The sequence below is a fragment of the Oncorhynchus gorbuscha genome, linkage group LG26, assembly GCF_021184085.1.
Source record: "Oncorhynchus gorbuscha isolate QuinsamMale2020 ecotype Even-year linkage group LG26, OgorEven_v1.0, whole genome shotgun sequence".
In the NCBI taxonomy this organism is placed as follows: Eukaryota; Metazoa; Chordata; class Actinopteri; order Salmoniformes; family Salmonidae; genus Oncorhynchus; species Oncorhynchus gorbuscha.
Window position 1 is genome coordinate 25,631,043 of NC_060198.1, and position 21,928 is coordinate 25,652,970.

The 21,928-nt window shown below is 46.2% G+C and overlaps 1 protein-coding gene across 5 annotated transcripts in view; it reads right to left on the bottom strand.

Moving 5' to 3' along the window:
* The window catches only part of LOC124015148 (MAGUK p55 subfamily member 3-like), a 31,187-nt gene extending 12,352 nt beyond the window's left edge, over positions 1-18,835 (bottom strand). For all 5 annotated transcript variants that reach the window (XM_046330132.1, XM_046330130.1, XM_046330129.1 and 2 more), the window contains exons 1-9: positions 18,706-18,835; positions 10,437-10,494; positions 10,083-10,201; positions 5,919-5,996; positions 5,284-5,364; positions 2,946-3,083; positions 2,314-2,395; positions 1,011-1,096; positions 743-817 (exon numbers count right to left, since the gene is read on the bottom strand). In XM_046330132.1, the coding sequence (XP_046186088.1) occupies positions 743-817; positions 1,011-1,096; positions 2,314-2,395; positions 2,946-3,083; positions 5,284-5,364; positions 5,919-5,996; positions 10,083-10,201; positions 10,437-10,473 (696 nt within the window). In that variant the 5' untranslated portion in view covers positions 10,474-10,494; positions 18,706-18,835. The remainder of the gene's footprint in view (positions 1-742; positions 818-1,010; positions 1,097-2,313; positions 2,396-2,945; positions 3,084-5,283; positions 5,365-5,918; positions 5,997-10,082; positions 10,202-10,436; positions 10,495-18,705) is intronic.
* Positions 18,836-21,928: the final 3,093 nt, after the last annotated feature.

Genomic DNA, 21,928 nt, shown 5'->3' on the forward strand with positions numbered 1-21,928 from the left:
TTATGCCCCAATGCATAGTGCCAACTGTAAAGTTTGGTGGAGGAGGAATAATGGTCTGGGGCTGTTTTTCATGGTTCAGACTAGGCCCCTTAGTTCCAGTTTAAGGAGATCTTAACACTACAGCATTCAATGACATCCTAGAAAATTCTGTACTTCCAATTTTTGTGGCAAAGATTTTGGGGAAGGCCGTTTCCTTTCAGCATGACAATGCCCCATGCAAAAAGCAAGGTCCATACAGAAATGGTTTGTCGAGATTGGTGTGGAAGAACTTGACTGTCCTGCACAGAGCCTTTAACTCAACCGCATCAAACACATTTAGGATGAAGTAGAACTGCGAGCCAGGCCCAATCGCCCAAAGTCAGTGCCCGACTTAACTAATGCTCTTGTGGCTGAATGGATGCAAGTCCTTGCAACAATGTTCCAACATCTACTGGAAAGCCTTCCCAGAAGAGTGGAGGTTGTTGAAGTGGCAAAGGGGGGACCAACTCCATGATTTTGAAATGAGATGTTCGACGAGCAGGTGTCCACATACTTTTGGGTCACGTAGTGTGTCTGAAACTCGTCTCAAATTACACCTACACATCTCAGTGCATTTGGCACCAACTGTTTTAATTCATCTGCCATTGACTCTCCAACTGTATGTGTGAGCCTGAGCCCAGGTCGTATTCTGACCCTTCCTCCATTCCAGAGCAGAGTCTGTGTTTGTCTGTACTGAGCGTGCCCAGACCGTTGTGTTCCTCACCTTGCTCTCCTTCAGGCGGTCCTCCTCCTTAACGGCTGGGATTATCTTCAGGGTGATGGAGCCCTGAGACTGGGACTGAACGGCAACACACAGAGAGGAGCAGGATGTTAGCTTCACAGAAATTCAATTTGAGCACAGTTTCAACTCCTGTATCTTCCCGACAGAGTTGATACGGCATGTATTGCCCACAGAAATCAAAGGAAAACAGCGCTGCAGGAGCTAGTGGTCTAAAATAATAGGAAGACAAAGTATTCTACTCTAGTCTCACCAGAAGCTGACTGATCTCATCAGGTCTCTTGTGAATGATGGAGATGCCGTTAACCTCCCGCAGCTCGTCTCCTACATGGACCAGTCCTGGATGGAGGAGAGGAGGTGGTGAGGGGAGACAACAGGCGAGCTGTAGTAGAGATCTATACCTATGTTCCAAATGGCACCCTATTCCCTAAATGGCACCCTATTCCCTAAATGGCACCCTATTCCCTATATAGGGCACTCCTTTTGACCAGGACCTATAGAATCTGGTCAAAAGTAGTGGACTGCATAGGGATTAGGGTGCCATTTGGGTTGCACACCAGAACGTGTATCGGGGAGATATTGCACAGCACTGTATCAGTAGCAGGTGTACTATATCAATCATACCACTATTAACTGGGATGAGATATGGACAATAGGGCTTGGGAGTGGTGGTATCACTCTCCTCAGTCATGATCTACTGCAGTCACAACAGTGAAACCTGACAAAGAGGGATGAGCGATAGGATCAATTCATCTCATTACCGGAGAGAGAAGGAGAGAGAAGGAGGGAGGGCAGAGAGGGAGGGCAGAGAGGGAGAAGGGGAGGGAGAAAGGGAGAGAGGGAGAAAGAGCAAGGGAGGGAGGGCAGAGAGGGAGAGAGGGATGCTATGAGGAAACAGACAGGCATGTAAGCACATAATGTACAGTACAGAGAAACAGAAAGATGGTAATGCCCCTTTTTCTATTGACACCGCCCCCCCCCCCCACACACAGACACCAAACATACTAAAGACACGCACGTCTGTAGATGGTATTTCCATGGTAACAGCAGTGGTCAGCTCATTGGAGAGAGTGTGCAATGTGTGATATGTGATTGGCTCTCAGACAGAACGCAGCTTCAAACAGCATGATAACGACGGAGGTCCTCATCTGTCTGTCTCTCTGTCTACCATTGTCTCACGCTACGCTGCTGCTTTCATCTCTGCAACATCTCGGGAATCTCCCAGCTGCAGTTTCTATACAGGATGTTACCATTAAAATGTATATCCACTGACATACTTTAGGCTACAGTATACTGCTGAATAGAAGGCCATTTATATCCAGACCTCTGATTATTTGTCTAAGTTACATTGTCTCGGTTTGCCATGCTTTCAGACATATTATGTCTGGCAATATTATCCGAGCAGTCCATAGATCTAATTTGACAGACCAACAAAAACGTACTTAGTGTCTTGTCTGTGCAAGTTACAGAGGAAGGGGATGATGAATCAGGATGTGTCAGACAGTATGGGTTGAGATCAGACACAGAGAGGGACAGCATGGGACTGAATCACTCACCACTCCGGTCTGCAGCCCCGCCCCTCATGATGCGTGCCACGATCACAGACCCTGTGGTCTCATCCCGTCTGATGGTGGCCCCCTGGAACAGAGAGAGATGGATGTTTCCTCCTCCCGGGATTGTATCCTCATTTGCCAGCAGACACTGCCCTGTGTAGGGTGCCGTCTTTCGGATGGGACGTTAAACGGGTTTCCTGACTATCTGACGTCATTAAAGATCCCATGGAACTTAACGTACGAGTAGGGGTGTTAACCCCGGTGTCCTGGCTAAATTCCCAATCTGGTCCTCAAACCATCACGGTCACCTAATAATCCCCAGTTTACAATTGGCTCTTTCATCCCCCTCCTTTTCCCTGTAACTATTCCCCAGGTCGTTGCTGCAAATGAGAACGTGTTCTCAGTCAACTTACCTGGTAAAATAACTGATAAATAAATAAATAAATTCTTCCCATCTATTCTTTCTGTTCCTTCCTTTTTTCTTGTATTCTTTTGTTTTCTTTACAATCAATCAATCAATCAAACACAGCCCCAGTCCCACTTCCCCCATCCCTATATCTCCTCATCCCCTCATCCTCCCATCCTCTACAATTTTATCTCTTCTCTCTGTCATCCTCTCTGTTACAATGACTCACCAGTGGTTCCTTGTTCTTGACCAGTCTGACAATCTTCACTGACTCCTCCTCCAGCTCGTCCTCGAAGTCGTCAGGCAGCGGTGGCAACACGGGGTCAAAGTTCTTCTGGGCAACCGTGTCATGAACTGACAAAACGGCCTGATGGGAGATGACAGAGAGAGAAGGATCAATGTTAGAATTGCAGAACTGCATTCTGAGCAGTGGTGTGAAGTACTTTAAGTAAAAATACTTTAAAGTACTACTTAAGTAGTTTTTTGGTCTATCTGTACTCGAGGTCGACCGATTATGATTTTTCAACGCCGATACCGATTATTCGAGGACCAAACAAAGGCGCTACCGATTACTTGGCCGATTGATTTTTTTTTGTAATAATGACAATTACAACAATACTGAATGAACACTTATTGTAACTTAATATAATACCTCAATAAAATCAATTTAACCTCAAGTAAATAATGAAACATGTTCAATTTGGTTTAAATAATGCAAAAACAAAGTGTTGGAGAAGAAAGTAAAAGTGCAATATGTGCTATGTAAGAAAGCTAACATTTCAGTTCCTTGCTCAGAACATGAGAACATATGAAAGCTGGTGGTTCCTTTTAACATGAGTCTTCCAGGTAAGAAGTTTTAGGTTGTAGTTATTATAGGAATTAAACGACTATTTCCCTCTATACCATTTGTATTTTATTAACCTTTGACTATTGGATGTTCTTGTAGGCACTTTAGTATTGCCAGTGTAACAGTATAGCTTCCGTCCCTCTCCTCGCTCCTCCCTGGGCTCGAACCAGCAACACAACGACAACAGCAACCCTCGAAGCAGCGTTACCCATGCAGAGCAAGGGGTACAACTACTGGAAGGCTCAGAGCGAGTGATGTTTGAAACGCTATTAGCTAGCCATTTCACTTCGGTTACACCAGCCTCATCTCAGGAGTTGATAGGCTTGAAGTCATAAACAGTGCAATGCTTGACGCACAACGAAGAGCTGCTGGCAAAACGCACGAAAGTGCTGTTTGAAAGAATGTTTACGGGCCTGCTTCTGCCTACCACCGCTCAGTCAGATACTTAGATACTAGTGATCATGATTGATTGTTTTTGATAAGACAAGTTTAATGCTAGCTAGCAACTTACCTTGGCTTACTGCATTCGAGTAACAGGCAGTCTCCTTGTGGAGTGCAACGAGAGAGGGGCAGGTCGTTATTGCGTTGGACTAGTTAACTGTAAGGTTGAAAGATTGGATCCCCTGAGCTGACAAGGTGAAACTCTGTCGTTCTGCCCTGAACGAGGCAGTTATCCCACCGTTTCTAGGCCGTCATTGAAAATAAGAATGTGTTCTTAACTGACTTGCCTAGTTAAATAAAGCTTAAAAAAATAGGCAAATCGGCGCCCAAAAATACCGATTTCTGATTATTATGAAAACTTGAAATCGGCCCTAATTAATCGGCCATTCTGATTAATCGGTCGACCTCTAATCTGTACTTTACTTTACTACATTCATAAAGAAAATGATGTACTTTTTAGTCCATACATGTTCCATGACATCCAAAAGTACTTATTACAGTTTGAATCCTTAGCAGGACAGGAAAAGGTTCACAGACTTATCAAGAGTGGTCATCCCTACTGCCTCTGTTCTAGGGGACTGTCACGTATATTCCCTCTCTGGCCTCTGGGTCACCAGACTGTAGATTATTACACGCACCAGCACTTATTGACACTCACCTGGACTCCATCACCTCCTTGATTACCTGCCCTATTTATGTCACTCCCTTTGGTTCCGTCCCCAGGCGTTATTGTGTCTGTGTCTGTTTCTTGTTTTGTTCATGTTTGTTTATTTATTAAATGTATTCACTCCCTGAACTTGCTCCTTCCGACTCTCGGCATACATCGTTACAGGGACTCACTAAACACATGCTGTGCTTGTAAATTATGTCTGAGTTGGAGCTTGCCCCTGGCTATCCATAAATACAATTGAAAATGTGGCCTTCTGCTTTGCTTAATATAAGGAATTTGAAATGATTTATACTGAAGTACATTTGAGCAATTAGATTTACTTTTGATACTTAAGTATATTTACCACTTTGTGACTTACTGAAGTAGTATTTTACTGGGTGACATTCACTTTTACTTGAGTCATTTTCTATTGAAGGTATCTTTACCTTTACTCAAGTATGACAACTGGGTACCTTTCCCACCACTGAGTGTACCAAACATTAGGAACACGTTTGTATACTTAGTGTCCATAGAGATTGACAGATTGAGCGATCCAATACAAATGGATACATGAATAGCCCCACCTTCCAGTACCAGGTCTCTCTGTGTGTATTGGGTGTTTTTGTTCACCTTGAGATGGGGGGACGTCAACAGCTGTAGGAGTTCCTTCTCCTCAACACTCATTGGTCCACTCTGCAGCTCCTCTGCCACCTGCCGCCAATCACAAGAGAGCTGTCAGTCAGACCATGACCTCTGACCTGGTATAAACCTGTGTGTCCAACAGTGTGGGCTTGGGATATAACTGAAATATGTAGCAGATATATACTGAAAGTGTAGCAGACTATTAGCAGTAATAGTCTGGAATAGAATCCACAAATATAGATATACTGTAGAGTTGCACGGCTGTTGCCTAAAGCAGCAATAAACAGAGTGTGCTTGCACACACAAATACACACACAGGAGAAAAAGCAGCCAGGAGCTACGGCTCAGCATTTTTCCACTTAACTGGCGTGAGTAGAGAGAGGAGAGGCAGGATGTGGAGAGAGTCTCATTAGTGTTTAGATGAATCAGCTATTTCAGACCACAACACATTACCGCACTGTAACCTTATAAATCTCCATACCTTACTACCTGCATCTACCGCTCCTCTGTCTCAGCAAACACACTGGGACTGACTCTATTGGACAGGTGCTTCACACTTTGGCATTGTGTGTGTTCCTTGTTTGTGTGTGTGTGTGTGTGTCTGTGTACGTTGTTGAACTTACATCCTCAGCCAAGGAGGCGGCACTGTGAAGGACAGGTGTAGGACTCTGGCGCTCGTACTGTCTCAGCCTCTCATGGATCTGCAACACGCAGCCAATCACAGGAGAGGTCAGGGAGGTCAAACACACACACGCACGCACACATACACAAATTAAACAACATAAGTGTACCATAACTTCCATTAACATTGGCAACATTGCCACACAGCAGGGGCGCAACTTTCACTGGGGACGTTGGGGACATGCCTCCCCCACATTCTGAATTTGTATTTTGGTTTTATAATTGGAATGTGATACAAACCGGGCAAAGATGTGCTTTAGGACCATGCGGACACCTCCGAGCGGTCAGGTAGGCTGTTTGGATTGTTTATCCAACTGGATAAAATAAATATATATATACCGGTACAGTACCAGTCAAAAGTTTGGACACAGTTTGGACCTACTCATTCAAGGGTTTTTCTTTATTTGTACTGTTTTCTACATTGTAGAATAATAGTGAAGACATCAAAACTATGAAATAACACATATGGAATCATGTAGTAACCAAAAAAGTGTTAAACAAATCAAAATACATTTTATATTTGAGATTCTTCAAAGTAGCCACCCTTTGCCTTGATAATAGCTTTGCACACTCTTGGCATTCGCTCAACAAACTTCATGAGCTGCTGCTCCAGTTTCAACTGTTCTGCGGCTATGGAACACTGACCTGTTCACCGGACGTGCTCCCTGGTCCCAGACCTGCTGTTTTCAACTCTCGAGAGACAGCAGGAGCGGTAGAGATACTCTGAATGATCGGCTATGAAAAGCAAATTGACATTTACTCCTGAGGTGCTGACCTGTTGCACCCTCTACAAGCACTGTGATTATTATTATTTGACCCTGCTGGTCATCTATGAACATTCGAACATCTTTGCAATGTTCTGTTATAATCTCCACCCGGCACATCCAGAAGAGGACTGGCCACCCCTCATAGCCTGGTTCCTCTCTAGGTTTCTTTCTAGGTTCCTGCCTTTCTAATGAGTTTTTCCTGGCCACCGTGCTTCTACACCTGCATTGCTTGCTGTTTGGGGTTTTAGACTGGGTTTCTGTACAGCACTTTGTGACATCAGCTGATGTAAAGAAGGGCTTTAGAAAAACATTTGATTGATTGATTGATAGTCACGTAGAATACATTTAAATTAAAATGTATTTCCTTCTTATTGCATTTGAGCTAATCAGTTGTGTTGTGACAAGCTAGAGGTGGTACAGTATACAGAAGATATATATGGCAAGAACAGCTCAAATAAGCAAAGCGAAACGACAGTCCATCATTACTTTAAGACATGAAGGTCAGTCAATGCAGAAAATGTCAAGAACATTGAAAGTTTCTTCAAATGCAGTTGCAAAAACCATCAAGCTCTATGATGAAACTGGCTCTCCTGAGTTACCTCTGCTGCAGAGGATAAGTTCATTGGAGTTACCAGCCTCAGAAATTGCAGGCCAAATAAATGCTTCACAGAGTTCAAGTAACAGACACATCTCAACATCAACTGTTCAGAGGAGACTGTGTGAATCAGGGCTTCATGGTCGAATTGCTGCAAAGAAACCACTACTAAAGAACACCAATAATAAGAAGAGACTTGCTTGGGCCAAGAAACATGAGCAATGGACATTAGACTGGAGGAACTTTGCCCTATGCTCCAGAGTCCAATTGGGAGATTTTTGGTTCCAACCGCCGTGTATTTGTGAGACGCGGTGTGGGTAAACGGATGATCTCCGCATGTGTGGTTCCCACCGTGAAGCATGGAGGAGGAGGTGTGATGGTGTGGAGGAGCTTTGCTGGTGACACTGTCTGTGATTTATTTAGAATTCAAGGCACACTTAACTAGCACGGCTACCACAGCATTCTGCAGCGATACACTATCCCATCTGGTTTGTGCTTAGTTTTTTTTCAACAGGACAATGACCCAAAACACACCTCCAGGCTGTGTAAGGGCTATTTGACCATGAGAGAGAATGATGGAGTGCTGCATCAGATGATCCGGCCTCCACAATCACCGACATCAACCCAATTGAGATGGTTTTGGATGAGTTGGACCGCAGAGTGAAGGAAAAGCAGCCAACAATTGCTCAGCATATGTGGGAACTCCTTCAAGACTGTTGGAAAAGCATTCCTCATGAAGCTGATTGAGAGAATGTGAAGAGTGTGCAAAGCTGTCATCAAGGGAAAGTGTTTAACACTTGTTGGGTTACTACATGATTCCATATGTGTTATTTCATAGTTTTGATGTATTCACTATTATTCTACAATGTAGAAAATAGTAAAAAATTAAGAAAAACTATTGAATGAGTAGGTGTGTCCAAACTTTTGACTGGTACTATATATATATATATATATACACACACACACACACACACACACACACACACACACACACACACACACACACACACACACACACACACACACACACACACACACACACACACACACACACACACACACACACACACACACACACACACACACACACACACACACTGGGGCAAAAAAGTTCACCCACACAAAGTTCTCAATTGTGCAAGTTCTCCCACTTAAAAAGATGAGAGAGGTAATTTTCATCAATGAGAAAAAAAAATCAGATTGTAGGATTTTTTATGAATTTATTTGCAAATTATGGTGGAAAATAAGTATTTGGTCAATAATAAAAGTTTATCTCAATACTTTGTTATATACCCTTTGTTGACAGAGGTCAAACGTTTTCTGTTTCACAAGGTTTTCACACACTGTTGCTGGTATTTTGGCCCATTCCTCCATGCAGATCTCCTCTAGAGCAGTGATGTTTTGGGGCTGTTGCTGGGCAAAACAGACTTTCAACTCCCTCCAAAGATTTTCTATGGGGTTGACATCTGGAGACTAGCTAGGCCACTCCAGGACCTTGAAATGCTTCTTACGAAGCCACTCCTTCGTTGCCCGGGTGGTGTGTTTGGGATCATTTTCATGCTGAAAAACCCAGCCACGTTTCATCTTCAATGTCCTTGCTGATGGAAGGAGGTTTTCACTCAAAATCTCACGATACATGGCCCCATTCATTCTTTCCTTTACACAGATCAGTCGTCCTGGTCCCTTTGCAGAAAAACAGCCCCAAAACATGATGTTTCCACCCCCATGCTTCACAGTAGGTATGGTGTTCTTTGGATGCAACTCGACGAGTTGAGTTTTTACCAAAAAGTTATATTTTGGTTTCATCTGACCATATGAAATTCTCCCAATCTTCTTCTGGGTCATCCAAATGCTCTCTAGCAAACTTCAGACGGGCCTGGACATGTACTGGCTTAAGCAGGGGGACACGTCTGGCACTGCAGGATTTGAGTCCCTGGCAGCATAGTGTGTTACTGATGGTAGGCTTTGTTACTTTGGTCCCAGCTCTCTGCAGGTCATTCACGAGGTCACCCTGTGTGGTTCTGGGATTTTTGCTCACCGTTCTTGCGTGGAGCCCCAGATCGAGGGAGATTTTCAGTGGTCTTGTATGTCTTCCATTTCCTAATAATTGCTCCCACAGTTGATTTCTTCAAACCAAGCTGCTTACCTATTGCAGATTCAGCCTTCCCAGCCTGGTGGAGGTCTACAATTTTGTTTCTGGTGTCCTTTGACAGCTCTTTGGTCTTGGCCATAGTGGAGTTTGGAGTGTGACTGTTTGAGGTTGTGGAAAGGTGTCTTTTATACTGATAAGAAGTTCAAACAGGTGCCATTAATACAGGTAATGAGTGGAGGACAGAGGAGCCTCTTAAATAAGAAGTTACAGGTCTGTGAGAGCCATAAATATTGCTTGTTTGTAGGTGACCAAATACTTATTTTCCACCATAATTTGCAGATAAATTCATAAAAAAATCCTACTATGTGATTTTATGGATTTTTAAAATTCATTTTGTCTGTCATAGTTGAAGTGTACCTATGATGAAAATTATAGTCCTCTCTCATCTTTTTAAGTGGGAGAACTAAGTGGGAGAACTGACTAAATACTTTTTTGCCCCACTGTATATATATATATATATATATATATATATATATATATATATATATATATATATATATATATATATATATATATATATATATATATATTAGTTATGTCCCCCCACTTCTAAAACAAAAGATGCGCCTTTGCTACCCAGTCTTATGTGTACCTTCATGAGGTAGCCCAGGCTCTTCTCACTGAAGACGTCTTTGAGGAAGACCATGTCCTCCTTGTGGTTGGCATCAGGACGCAGCTGGGACGTCAGAAGGGCCAGAGTCTCGTGCAGGCCTGTGGAGGAGGAGGAGAGGAGGGAGGATGAAGGAACTGGGATCCGTTTTTGTTTACATCCTCAGTTCGGACCGAGTAATGTGATATATAAGAACAAATCCCGTTTAGCAGACGCTTTTATCCAAAGAGATTTTCAGTCAAAACCCGCTACCCTGGCCAACTGAGCTACATAGTAAGCCTGGGATTCAATTTTGATCCATAAAGTTTGCAGCATGTGTGGTGTATTTCATTTTACCTGTGCCTGCTGAGAGGACCGGCATGGCTTCTTTCATGGGTCAGCAAAAAGGTGAGGCCTGGCAGAGAGAAGGAGAGAAAATGGATGCAAATGAGTCACATACTCATACTTTAGGTCTCTTCATCTCATACATGGGTGGCAGGGTTGCCTAGTGGTTAGCGTGTTGGACTAGTAACAGAAAGGTTGCAAGTTCAAATCCCCGAGCTGACAAGGTACAAATCTCGTTCTGCCCCTGAACAGGCATTTAACCCACTGTTCCTAGGCCGTCATTGAAAATAAGAATTTGTTCTTAAAACTGACTTGCCTGGTTAAATAAAGGTGAAATAGAAAAGAAATATACACACCGTGTTATTCCTAAAGAGAATGTCACTGGGTGAAAACTGTTTAAGGGCTTTGCAGACAAGTTTTAGGGGATCCTAAAAGTACTGCGTACTCTAATGATGTGTGTGTGGAACAGATGTGCTGGGATCTGGAGAGCGGTAGACTCTTAATGATCTCAGTACATCCTTTATAGACAGGTTCTAGCCTGCGTCTTAGACTTCTAGTAACCAGCCAACGCCTCACCTCAGTGTGTGTGTGTGTGTGTGTTAACAAGATAGAGACATAAAGTAGCGTGATACATTCTCAAAGCCGGGCATCATTCATCACATTGACTGCTAGCACCGTGTCCGCTGTGCTGTGCTGTGCTGTGGGCTCCAGGGCATGGCAAAGGAGGCTTTGTTTATGTGTGTGCGTGTGTGTGTGTGTGCATGTGCGTGAGTGTGTGTGTGTGAGTGAGTGAATGAGTGTGTGTGAGTGTGCGTGTCTGCTGAATCTGTCCTTTCTGCTTCGTCTGCCTACGAACACCAACAACATAACCACATCCTTTACACTCAAGTCTGCTGTCAACTGTGTGAGAATCATGACGATATACCCCTTTAAACAGCCATTCCTTCACTGTCAAACTGACAATGAATGCCCATAAAGCTCCCTAGTCTGTTGGCAGGGAGAATTACGGCATGTCCTGGATGAAGCAAAATGCTTATATAAAACGAAATATACCCCTCAAAATATAACAAATACTGCAAACTGGAATAATTCTCCCAAAACAGATGTTATATTGTGTTTACTTCTAAAGTACACTCTTAGAGAAAAAGGTGCTAAGTAGAACCATCTAGTTCTCCCTGGAAGCCTTCATGTCAGGTTTTTTAGAGAACGTCCTTTATATGGTTCTACCTAGAAACTTCTATGAAGGGATCTACCAATAACCATTTTATCGTCTAAAGGTTCTTCCTAGAACCCTCCATGAAGGGTTTTTACCAAGAACCCTTTTATCTTTGGAGGGTTCTCACCAGAACCCTCTGTGAAAGGAGCTTTAAATCTGCAAACGGTGATTGTGCCCATAGAAATTGATGTGGTGCACGCGCATGGAGGGCGCTGGATGTTCCCCAATGCTGGAAAGGGGGCCTGAGTGAAAAAGTTTGGGAACCCCTGACCTAATACAGGGGTGTTAGGAATCTCCAGGATTACAGGCTACATCAGTCCTACAAGTAACATTATGCTGGCTTGCAAAGTGATGTTTAATTCCTATTGGGATCCAGCCAGAGTTAGGATATCCAACAAGTGGAATTTTAAATCACCCGCAACCTCTATTCAGAATTGACTGCCATGGTAGAAAATATGAAATACTGAGCCTACCTCAGTCATCTAAACGGGGGAAAAAACATCTCAGTAACAGGTGCAATAAGTCCAACTAACAGATTGGACTAGTTTAGAAAAATGTATGCTCTTTATCTTTGTGTAGCATCAAATGGATCAATCAATCAATGTACATGCACAGTATGTACAGATATTTAATGTACAGACATTAAAGCAAACAATTCTGAAATTCACCCTGCAATAGAGCATGCTGGGTAAAGTAGAACCCTTCTTGCTTTCCAAAGAATTATCAAAGAACTCTTTCTTCCAAAAACGTGCCTTGGGATGTTCTTGTTAGAACCCTTGTCTTCCAAAACCGGTTCTTCATATCAAAACAGTTCTTGGTAGAACCCTATCCCTCCGCAAAGAACCCTTTTGGATAAAAAAAAAGAAGTGTACACACATACAAAAAAACACTGATTCCAATACAGCATCAGCATATTTCTCCCAGCTCCCCCAGCCCTCTCTCTTCCCCCTCTCCTCCTGGGGTAACCCAGGCATATGGTACAATAATGTACGGCAACGCAGAGGAATATTACACCAGGCCTACGGATCAATCCCCATCTTCACTCCTCCTTATGCACTCCATCTTTTATCCTGCCTTCACATCACAGACAGCCAGCCAGTATACTCCCTCTCAGACCTCGGTGTCCCAAACGGCACCCTATTCTCTATATAGTCCACTACTTTTGACCACAGCCCTATGGTCCCTGGTTGAAAGTAGTGTACTATTGGAATAGAGTGCCATTTGGAACGCATGTCTAGACTGTGGGCGGCATAGTGTCACTGTACTGTAGACTATATTCAGCCACTGTTGCCAGCAAGGCCAGTGTTAACACTGATGCCACCCCTATAGCCACAGCTGATTCAACACCATTGTAACGCTACTGAAAATCAACTAACAGTTTTACAGGCTTGATTAAACAACAACGACCACTTCTGCAAGTGCATCTTACGCATCTGAATTACCCCCATTACACCCATAAAAACACAGACACGCGCACACACACAGGCTCAGCAACAATGAAGACAGAGGCAGATCCACTCACAGGTCGCACTCACACTCACAGATGCCAGGCAGGCACTTCAAACAGTGAGGCCACAAAGGATCTGACTTGTTCAAGCTATACACAGAATCCTCAACATCAACTCAGCCAACCAGCTAGACAGACAGAGATAGAGAGGGAGAGAGAGAGTGTGTGTGAGGGAGACATTTAAAATAATAATTATTATTATTATTAGGGAGACATTTTAAATGAGATTTGAAATGTCTTTATTCCTTTGGAACTTTTGTGTAATGTTTATTGTTCATTTATTTATTTCACTCTTGTTTATTATCTATTTCACTTGCTATGGCAATGTTAACATATGGTTTCCATGCCAATAAAGCCCCTTAAATTGAATTGAGAGAGGGAGGGCGAGTGAGCGAGAGGGAGAGAGAGAGGGAGAGGGGTGAAAGAGAGAGAGAGAACACAAGTAACTGTAATAGATGGAGCTGGAGGGGAAGAGGGGAAAGGAGGAGGTAGGCGGCAGAGAAAGTAGATGGAGGTGTTTGTCACTCACCCGCGAGGGTGTTGATGCTAAACTTCCGCGTCAAACCAAAATAAAACATAGTATAGGTTTGGATAACGATGCATTGCCCTGTTCTCTCTCTCTCTCTCTCTCTCTCTCTCTCTCTCTCTCTCTCTCTCTCTCTCTCTCTCTCTCTCTCTCTCTCTCTCTCTCTCATGCAAAAGACTGACACATCCATGGCCCACATTCACATCTCTATTGGCAGAAACAGAGCTTCCACTCGTGGAAACGGTTATACAGCATAACATATGTGATATATAACAGCTGTATTTGATGTATTATAAGGACAAGCTGCATTCAGCTCTGCATGTACAATAACTGGCGAGGTGGAGAGCTCTTCGTGTACGGTTTAAGCAGGTGCAATAATGGCTCTTTACAGGTCCAGTGTTGTAACCTAGAGTGTATTCTCCTAGTGTGCTTCAGATCCTTCCTCACCGTGCTGGCTGCGATGCTACGTAATTACAGCAGGCTTAACTCCTACTGAGACAGCAACCAGCTCCTGAATTATGAACAGAGCGAATGAAACAGTGGGAGAGGGGGATGGAGAGATGAGAGGATGAGGAGGTAAGGAGGGGAGGGAGGATGGAATGCCTCTTTCTTGTTTAGTACCTACTGTGAGAATAGAACCTTCTATTCCCAAGTGCCAAAACCACAAGGGCGGCCATTTTTCACTAAGACTCTGAAGACAAAAAGAAGAGGCATGAACACAATTCTTTCTTGGAGACCAGAATTCTTTCTTGGACACCAAAATGACAGTTGGTAACAATCTAACCGAAGCAGGAGGCCCTATACTCTCTTGAAAAAGTCCAGCACGAGAGCATTCTTAGAAATATGACAGTTGGCAGCTGTCCTGCTGATGCAGCATACATAAGAAGTAAGGCCCGAGGAGGTGTGGTATATGGCCAATATACCACGGCTAAGGTCTGTCTTAAGCATGACGCAACGCGGAGCGCCTGGACATCCCTTAGCCGTGGTATATTGGCCATATACCACAACCCCCCTAGGTGCCTTACTGCTATTATAAACTGGTTACCAACGTAACTAGAGCGGTGAAAATGCATGTTTTGTCCTACCCGTTGTATACGGTCTCTAATACCACGGCTGTCAGCCAATCTGCATTCAGGGCTCGAACCACCCAGTTTATAATCAAGGACAACTCGTGACAAAACCCAGCATGAGAGCTACAACATCACCATTCACTTGCATGTTTTATACGTGCCTATGACCTACGATGGGTATGTTTCCTTTTTAAAAGTTCCCCTCCTCCCTCTATCCGCTCCTTTGAACAGCAGAGTCAGTGGATGGGGACCAGAGACAGAGAGATCCAATTTGAATGTCTCATTTCCCTATATGCGCAGAGACTGAGGTTAAGAAAGACGGGGTGTGAATGCCTATTAAATCGAAGCACAAAGACAGCCTAGAGAATTTTAAGCCGCAGGGAGAAGAGAGGAAAGACGGGCTCACTGTGCCTCAACACACCGCATCATTACTCTCAAAACCCCCCAAAAACAGGCAGTTACAAAGATACACCAAAATATGAGGTTAGAAAAAGAAAGGGCCTCTTAAGACATGCAGATAGAAAGACACCTGAGGACAGGGCAGGGAAACACGCACAAACGGAGAGACGTGCACACACACACACAGCGCTTCGCAGGCCCACACGGGGCCTGAGCAAGGTAGCAGAAGCATCAGTAACTTAGGTCGTAACCAGGCGATTAATGAGGGTGTTGATTAGAGGCCTGGGTATACCTGACAACCCACAGGAGGCTGCTGATGGGAGGACGGCTCATAATAATGGCTGGATTATAGTGAATGGAATCGTGTCATGAGTTCGACACCGTTCCATTTATTCCTTTCCAGCCATTACTATGAACTCGCCCTCCCCAATTAAGGTGCCACCAACCTCCTGTGCTGACAGCAAGGTTGTAACCTTGGCCTGGGTAGACCTGCCTCAGCCTCTCTCTTGGAACAGCAGGGGTCTCCTAGTCTGACAGGCACCATACTGTGTGACAGACACCATACTGTGTATCAGGCACCATACTGTCTGACAGGCACCATGCTGTTAGACGGGCACCATACTGTGTGACAGGCACCATACTGTGTGACAGGCACCATACTGTTTGACAGGCACCGTACTGTGTGACAGGCACCGTACTGTTTGACAGGCACCGTACTGTGTGACAGGCACCGTACGGTGTGACAGGCACCGTACTGTATGACAGGCACTGTACTGTTTGACAGGCACCGTACTGTGTGACAGGCACCGTACGGTGTGACAGGCACCGTACGGTGTGACAGGCACCACACTGCTCTACGATCCCATCGCCCCAGGCAACAAGATACAGGGGTCATAGGCTTCTACATCTGCATTGCTCGCTGTTTGGGATTTTAGGCTGACTTTCCCGTACAGCACTTCGTGACATCCGGCTGGTGTAAAAAGGTCTTTATAAATGCATTTGATTGATTGATAGGCTAGAGTATGCCCCGGAAGAAACACCAGCAGAACATTGTCATCGTCCTCATCATTTTAACCACCAACAACATCAAAGACGACCATCCATACTGTAGCAGAGATTATAATGACTCTACGAGATTTACCGGAATAGAACAGAAGCCAGCATACTGGATAGAAGCAGTGTTAGCAGAGGACAAATTAGCAGTGGACCATCCTAGGTGAATATGGATGTTTAACATCTTTACAGCAGTGAGAGGAGCTTGGTCCCCCGCTGCACATAACTGCACATACCATAATGTCTCTCTGTCTCTCTGCTAACAGACCCAGCACCATTTGTGCCTTCTCTATCAACACTGCACCCACAAGAGCCCCTCGGGCAGGCTCTTGTGTTACGTACTCCTCAACGTATGCTGTCGTTGTCGTTCCAGCGTCGTCACAGCAAACGACAGCGATTTCTGAGAGCAAAGATTTTGTGGCTGGGTTGATGATGTTGGGTGAGAATACAGCGTGAGGAGAGACTCAGAGGGCTGCTCCAGGGGACACACTGCACCGTAGACTAGACGCTCAGGGATCTATGGTTGTGGTCTGCGCCGCCAAATGACGAAACAAATCCGTTTGAACAGATTACCATTTGGAGAAGGACGAGTTCACGGTTTGGAGCAACACTGCCTGTCCCACTTTCAGGTTCAAATGCCTCCGTTCTGAGCCTGTGGGTTTACATTATGCATATGGCGGGAAGTGACGTTTACAAAGCAGGCACCAAATGTTACGCTGCAGGCACCGAACGTTAGGTTTGCAGGCACCAAAGTGTAATGTTGCAGGCACCAAAGTGTAATGTTGCAGGCACCAAAGTGTAATGTTGCAGGCACCAAAGTGTAATGTTGCAGGCACCAAAGTGTAATGTTGCAGGCACCAAAGTGTAATGTTGCAGGCACCAAATGCTGTAGAGAGTGGCCTGATGCCAATACCAAATAGCTTCCAACTAACTATGTCAGCACATCAACATGCTACACAACAGTCAGTGAGTGGGTGATGACACGAGGTGCATGCAAACTCTAAAATCAGTGAGTGATGATAAACCTACCCCTGCACCCACGTACCCCTGCCACCACACTGACTAAGTGATGAGCAGTTTCACACTGACAGCAATGATCAATAATGAGGCAGACTGTGTCTTGTCTAACACCTCTGCTCTACGATACTGGACAAACACTCAACTAATCCACTGCCACTAAACAGCGCGGACAGCAGCGGTTAGCATACTTGGGCAAGGTCCAAATGTGTCTTTCACATGCAACACACGTTACCCCTCACTACTAGCCTCTCAATCTTCCTCTCATCCACATGTATTTTACAGCAGCTGGGACATGGGCCTTGTCAAACAGCCAAAACCCCTGTTTCTTTTGAACAATCACACGCACGCACATGCGCACACACACACACACACACACACACACACACACACACACACACACACACACACACACACACACACACACACACACACACACACACACACACACACACACACACACACACACACACACACACACACACACACACACACACACACACACACACACACACACACACACACACACACACACACACACACACACAGGCACACACAGGCACACACACACACAGGCACGCACACACAGGCACGCACAGGCACGCACACACAGGCATGCATGCACACACATGCGCATAAACGCAAGCACACACACACACACAAAAGCACACACACACGCACACACACACACAGGCACTCACAGGCACACACACACAGGCATGCATGCACACACATGCGCATAAACGCAAGCGCACACACACACATACACACACACACACACAAGCACACACACAGGCATGCACAAACAGACAGACAGACAGACAGACAGACAGACAGACAGACAGACAGACAGACAGACAGACAGACAGACAGACAGACAGACAGACAGACAGACAGACAGACAGACAGACAGACAGACAGACAGACAGACAGACAGACAGACAGACAGACAGACAGACAGACAGACAGACAGACAGACAGACAGAGAGGTGACAACATCAGGGATCTCATGTTGAGAACACACAGGAGAAGTAGCAGTGTGGTCCAAGGAATCCAAATACCATTCATCATGTGTAATATGGAGGGAAACCTTCAGTTTTGACATTTCACATCCTGCTTGCTGCATGGTGTCAGTCAAACACACCCCGTCCCTCTCCTCTTCTCTATCACGCACTAAAACATCCACACCGTTCTAATGGCCAGGCAGGCTCACTTGCTTTTTCCTCTCTTCCTCTCCCTCTCTCCATTCCTACTTCCTCTGTCTGCGTAGCATCCTCTGCCTGATGCGCCCTCTCTCCCTCTTCCTCCCTCCTTCTGTCATCCTCCTCTCTCTCTCTGCAGTGCTACGATGCTCTGCGCTCCTCACATCGCCGGCCGGCCGGCCGAGATGAGCCACAGAGTATTTTCCTCTAGCTGACGCTTCACAGACAGACTAGAAACACAAAACATCAGGAGCCGACATGACAGTAATGTACACATAGACATTTCCTTACCGTTCTCTCTGTCTCTCTGTCCTCTCTCTGTATGTGTCTCTCCTTCCTCACTGCAGCCACACTGTTTCTCTCGCTCCGATTCCTTCTCCGGCTTCTGCGCTCACAAACCTGCTGCTACAGAATGTCCGCCTCCTCCCCTCTCCATCTCTCTCTCAACTCTCCCCTCCCCTCACGGTCCTCCCTCCCCTCCCCTTCCACCAGATCTCTCACTCTACCCCTCTCTCTCTCTCTCTCTCTCTCTCTCTCTCTCTCTCTCTCTCTCTCTCTCTCTCTCTCTCTCTCTCTCTCTCTCTCTCTCTCTCTCTCTCTCTCTCTCCCCTCTCTCTCTCATTCGCTCTCTCTCTCTCTCTCTCTCTTCTCTCTCTCTCTCTCTCTCTCTCTCTCTCTCTCTCTCTCTCTCTCTCTCTCTCTCTCTCTCTCTCTCTCTCTCTCTCTCTCTCTTCTTTCTCTCTCTCTCTCTCTCTCTCTCTCTCTACCCCCTCTCTCTCTATCTCTCTCTCTACCCCCCCTCTCTCTCTCATTCTCTCTGTCCACAGCATCAGACATCTTTGGAGCTGTATTGGAGCTGACAGCTGGGATCTTTATATTGCTATCTGTTATGACATATACAGGGCATTCTCCTCCATTAGCCCTCTCTCCCTCTGTTTTCTCAATCCCTCTCTCCTATCCTCTCCCCTTCTGCCCTCCTGGTTAATTGCCTTCACCCGGCTGTCTTTGATACCAGCGCATTCTCTCTCTCATTCACAATCAGTCTAGAGGATGAAAAAGAGACAGAGAGAGAGTGCTGTCCCCTCCCCCTCTCCTCCTGTTGTCGGTGCTGTGGCTGCTGGCTGGCTGAGGCTATGGACGATGGCTAGCTAGCGGCTGCTTCTCCTTTGTCCGCTAACGTGCAGCTCTCTCACAGAGACAGACAGCGTCTGAATAAGGGGTCCCCCCCTGTATTCTCATGGTAATAAGTGTTGTCTTTGTGCTTTTTTTTGTCATGTGAGGATTTCTCCCAGGGTCCTCGGAGTAACAAGTGACACAGCACAAGAGAAACACACCCACACACACACAAAGACAGTCATAATTCTAAAATAAATAAACTTTGTGCACTGACACTGGCGCAAGCACACACACACACACGCGCACGGACAAACACGCTGTTGCTGTCGTCATGTCCTGACGACGAGGGAGGCAGAGAGTCCAGCACAACCTGAGTCGCTACACGGTAGCATCCATAATACAGACATTTAGACTGGAGAACAGGTATGTCTTCAACGTTCTACACGAGACTGTACCCATGTAATTGTTGCACATCATCACCATACAATACAATGTAGTCCTACAATATTAAGTCTACGCTCCTCAGTGAACAGGAAAATAGGTATAGTGCTGTGAAGTACATGTAATACAGTTTTGATGTTACTGTGTACAGTATGACAGCCTGTAGCTTGTAGATTTGACTGAATGTGTCTGACCCAACCCACCCCCCACCCCCGTAGACGTTGTAGTTCTGTGTTTTGAGTTACACCATATTCACAGTACAATGTGTTTGCATTTTCTGTCTTCGACTTTGATGCAGCTGCACAACCTCATGGGTTCATTTCCATTGAGGAAGCTTGATTCAATCTAGCTAAAACCAGGCGTTGGGGCCGAAATGTTACAGGACAAAGAGCCGTTGTGAATGTCCCTGGGCAGCGCAGGGGGAATGTTACAGAGCCGTTGTGAATGTCCCTGGGCAGCGCAGGGGGAATGTTACAGAGCCGTTGTGAATGTCTCTGGGCCGCGCAGGGGGAATGTTACAGAGCCGTTGTGAATGTCTCTGGGCCGCGCAGGGGGAATGTTACAGAGCCGTTGTGAATGTCTCTGGGCCGCGCAGGGGGAATGTTACAGAGCCGTTGTGAATGTCTCTGGGCCGCGCAGGGGGAATGTTACAGAGCCGTTGTGAATGTCTCTGGGCCGCGCAGGGGGAATGTTACAGAGCCGTTGTGAATGTCTCTGGGCCGCGCAGGGGAATGTTACAGAGCCGTTGTGAATGTCTTTGGGCCGCGCAGGGGGAATGTTACAGAGCCGTTGTGAATGTCTCTGGGCAGCGCAGGGGGAATGTTACAGAGCCGTTGTGAATGTCTCTGGGCCGCGCAGGGGGAATGTTACAGAGCCGTTGTGAATGTCTCTGGGCAGCGCAGGGGGAATGTTACAGAGCCGTTGTGAATGTCCCTGGGCAGCGCAGGGGGAATGTTACAGAGCCGTTGTGAATGTCCCTGGGCAGCGCAGGGGGAATGTTACAGAGCCGTTGTGAATGTCTCTGGGCCGCGCAGGGGGAATGTTACAGAGCCGTTGTGAATGTCTCTGGGCCGCGCAGGGGGAATGTTACAGAGCCGTTGTGAATGTCTCTGGGCCGCGCAGGGGGAATGTTACAGAGCCGTTGTGAATGTCTCTGGGCCGCGCAGGGGGAATGTTACAGAGCCGTTGTGAATGTCTCTGGGCCGCGCAGGGGAATGTTACAGAGCCGTTGTGAATGTCTCTGGGCCGCGCAGGGGGAATGTTACAGAGCCGTTGTGAATGTCTCTGGGCAGCGCAGGGGGAATGTTACAGAGCCGTTGTGAATGTCTCTGGGCAGCGCAGGGGGAATGTTACAGAGCCGTTGTGAATGTCCCTGGGCAGCGCAGGTGGAATGTTACAGAGCCGTTGTGAATGTCTCTGGGCCGCGCAGGGGGAATGTTACAGAGCCGTTGTGAATGTCTCTGGGCAGCGCAGGGGGAATGTTACAGAGCCGTTGTGAATGTCTCTGGGCCGCGCAGGGGGAATGTTACAGAGCCGTTGTGAATGTCTCTGGGCAGCGCAGGGGGAATGTTACAGAGCCGTTGTGAATGTCCCTGGGCAGCGCAGGGGGAATGTTACAGAGCCGTTGTGAATGTCCCTGGGCAGCGCAGGGGGAATGTTACAGAGCCGTTGTGAATGTCTCTGGGCAGCGCAGGGGGAATGTTACAGAGCCGTTGTGAATGTCCCTGGGCAGCGCAGGTGGAATGTTACAGAGCCGTTGTGAATGTCTCTGGGCAGCGCAGGGGGAATGTTACAGAGCCGTTGTGAATGTCCCTGGGCAGCGCAGGGGGAATGTTACAGAGCCGTTGTGAATGTCTCTGGGCAGCGCAGGGGGAATGTTACAGAGCCGTTGTGAATGTCTCTGGGCAGCGCAGGGGGAATGTTACAGAGCCGTTGTGAATGTCTCTGGGCAGCGCAG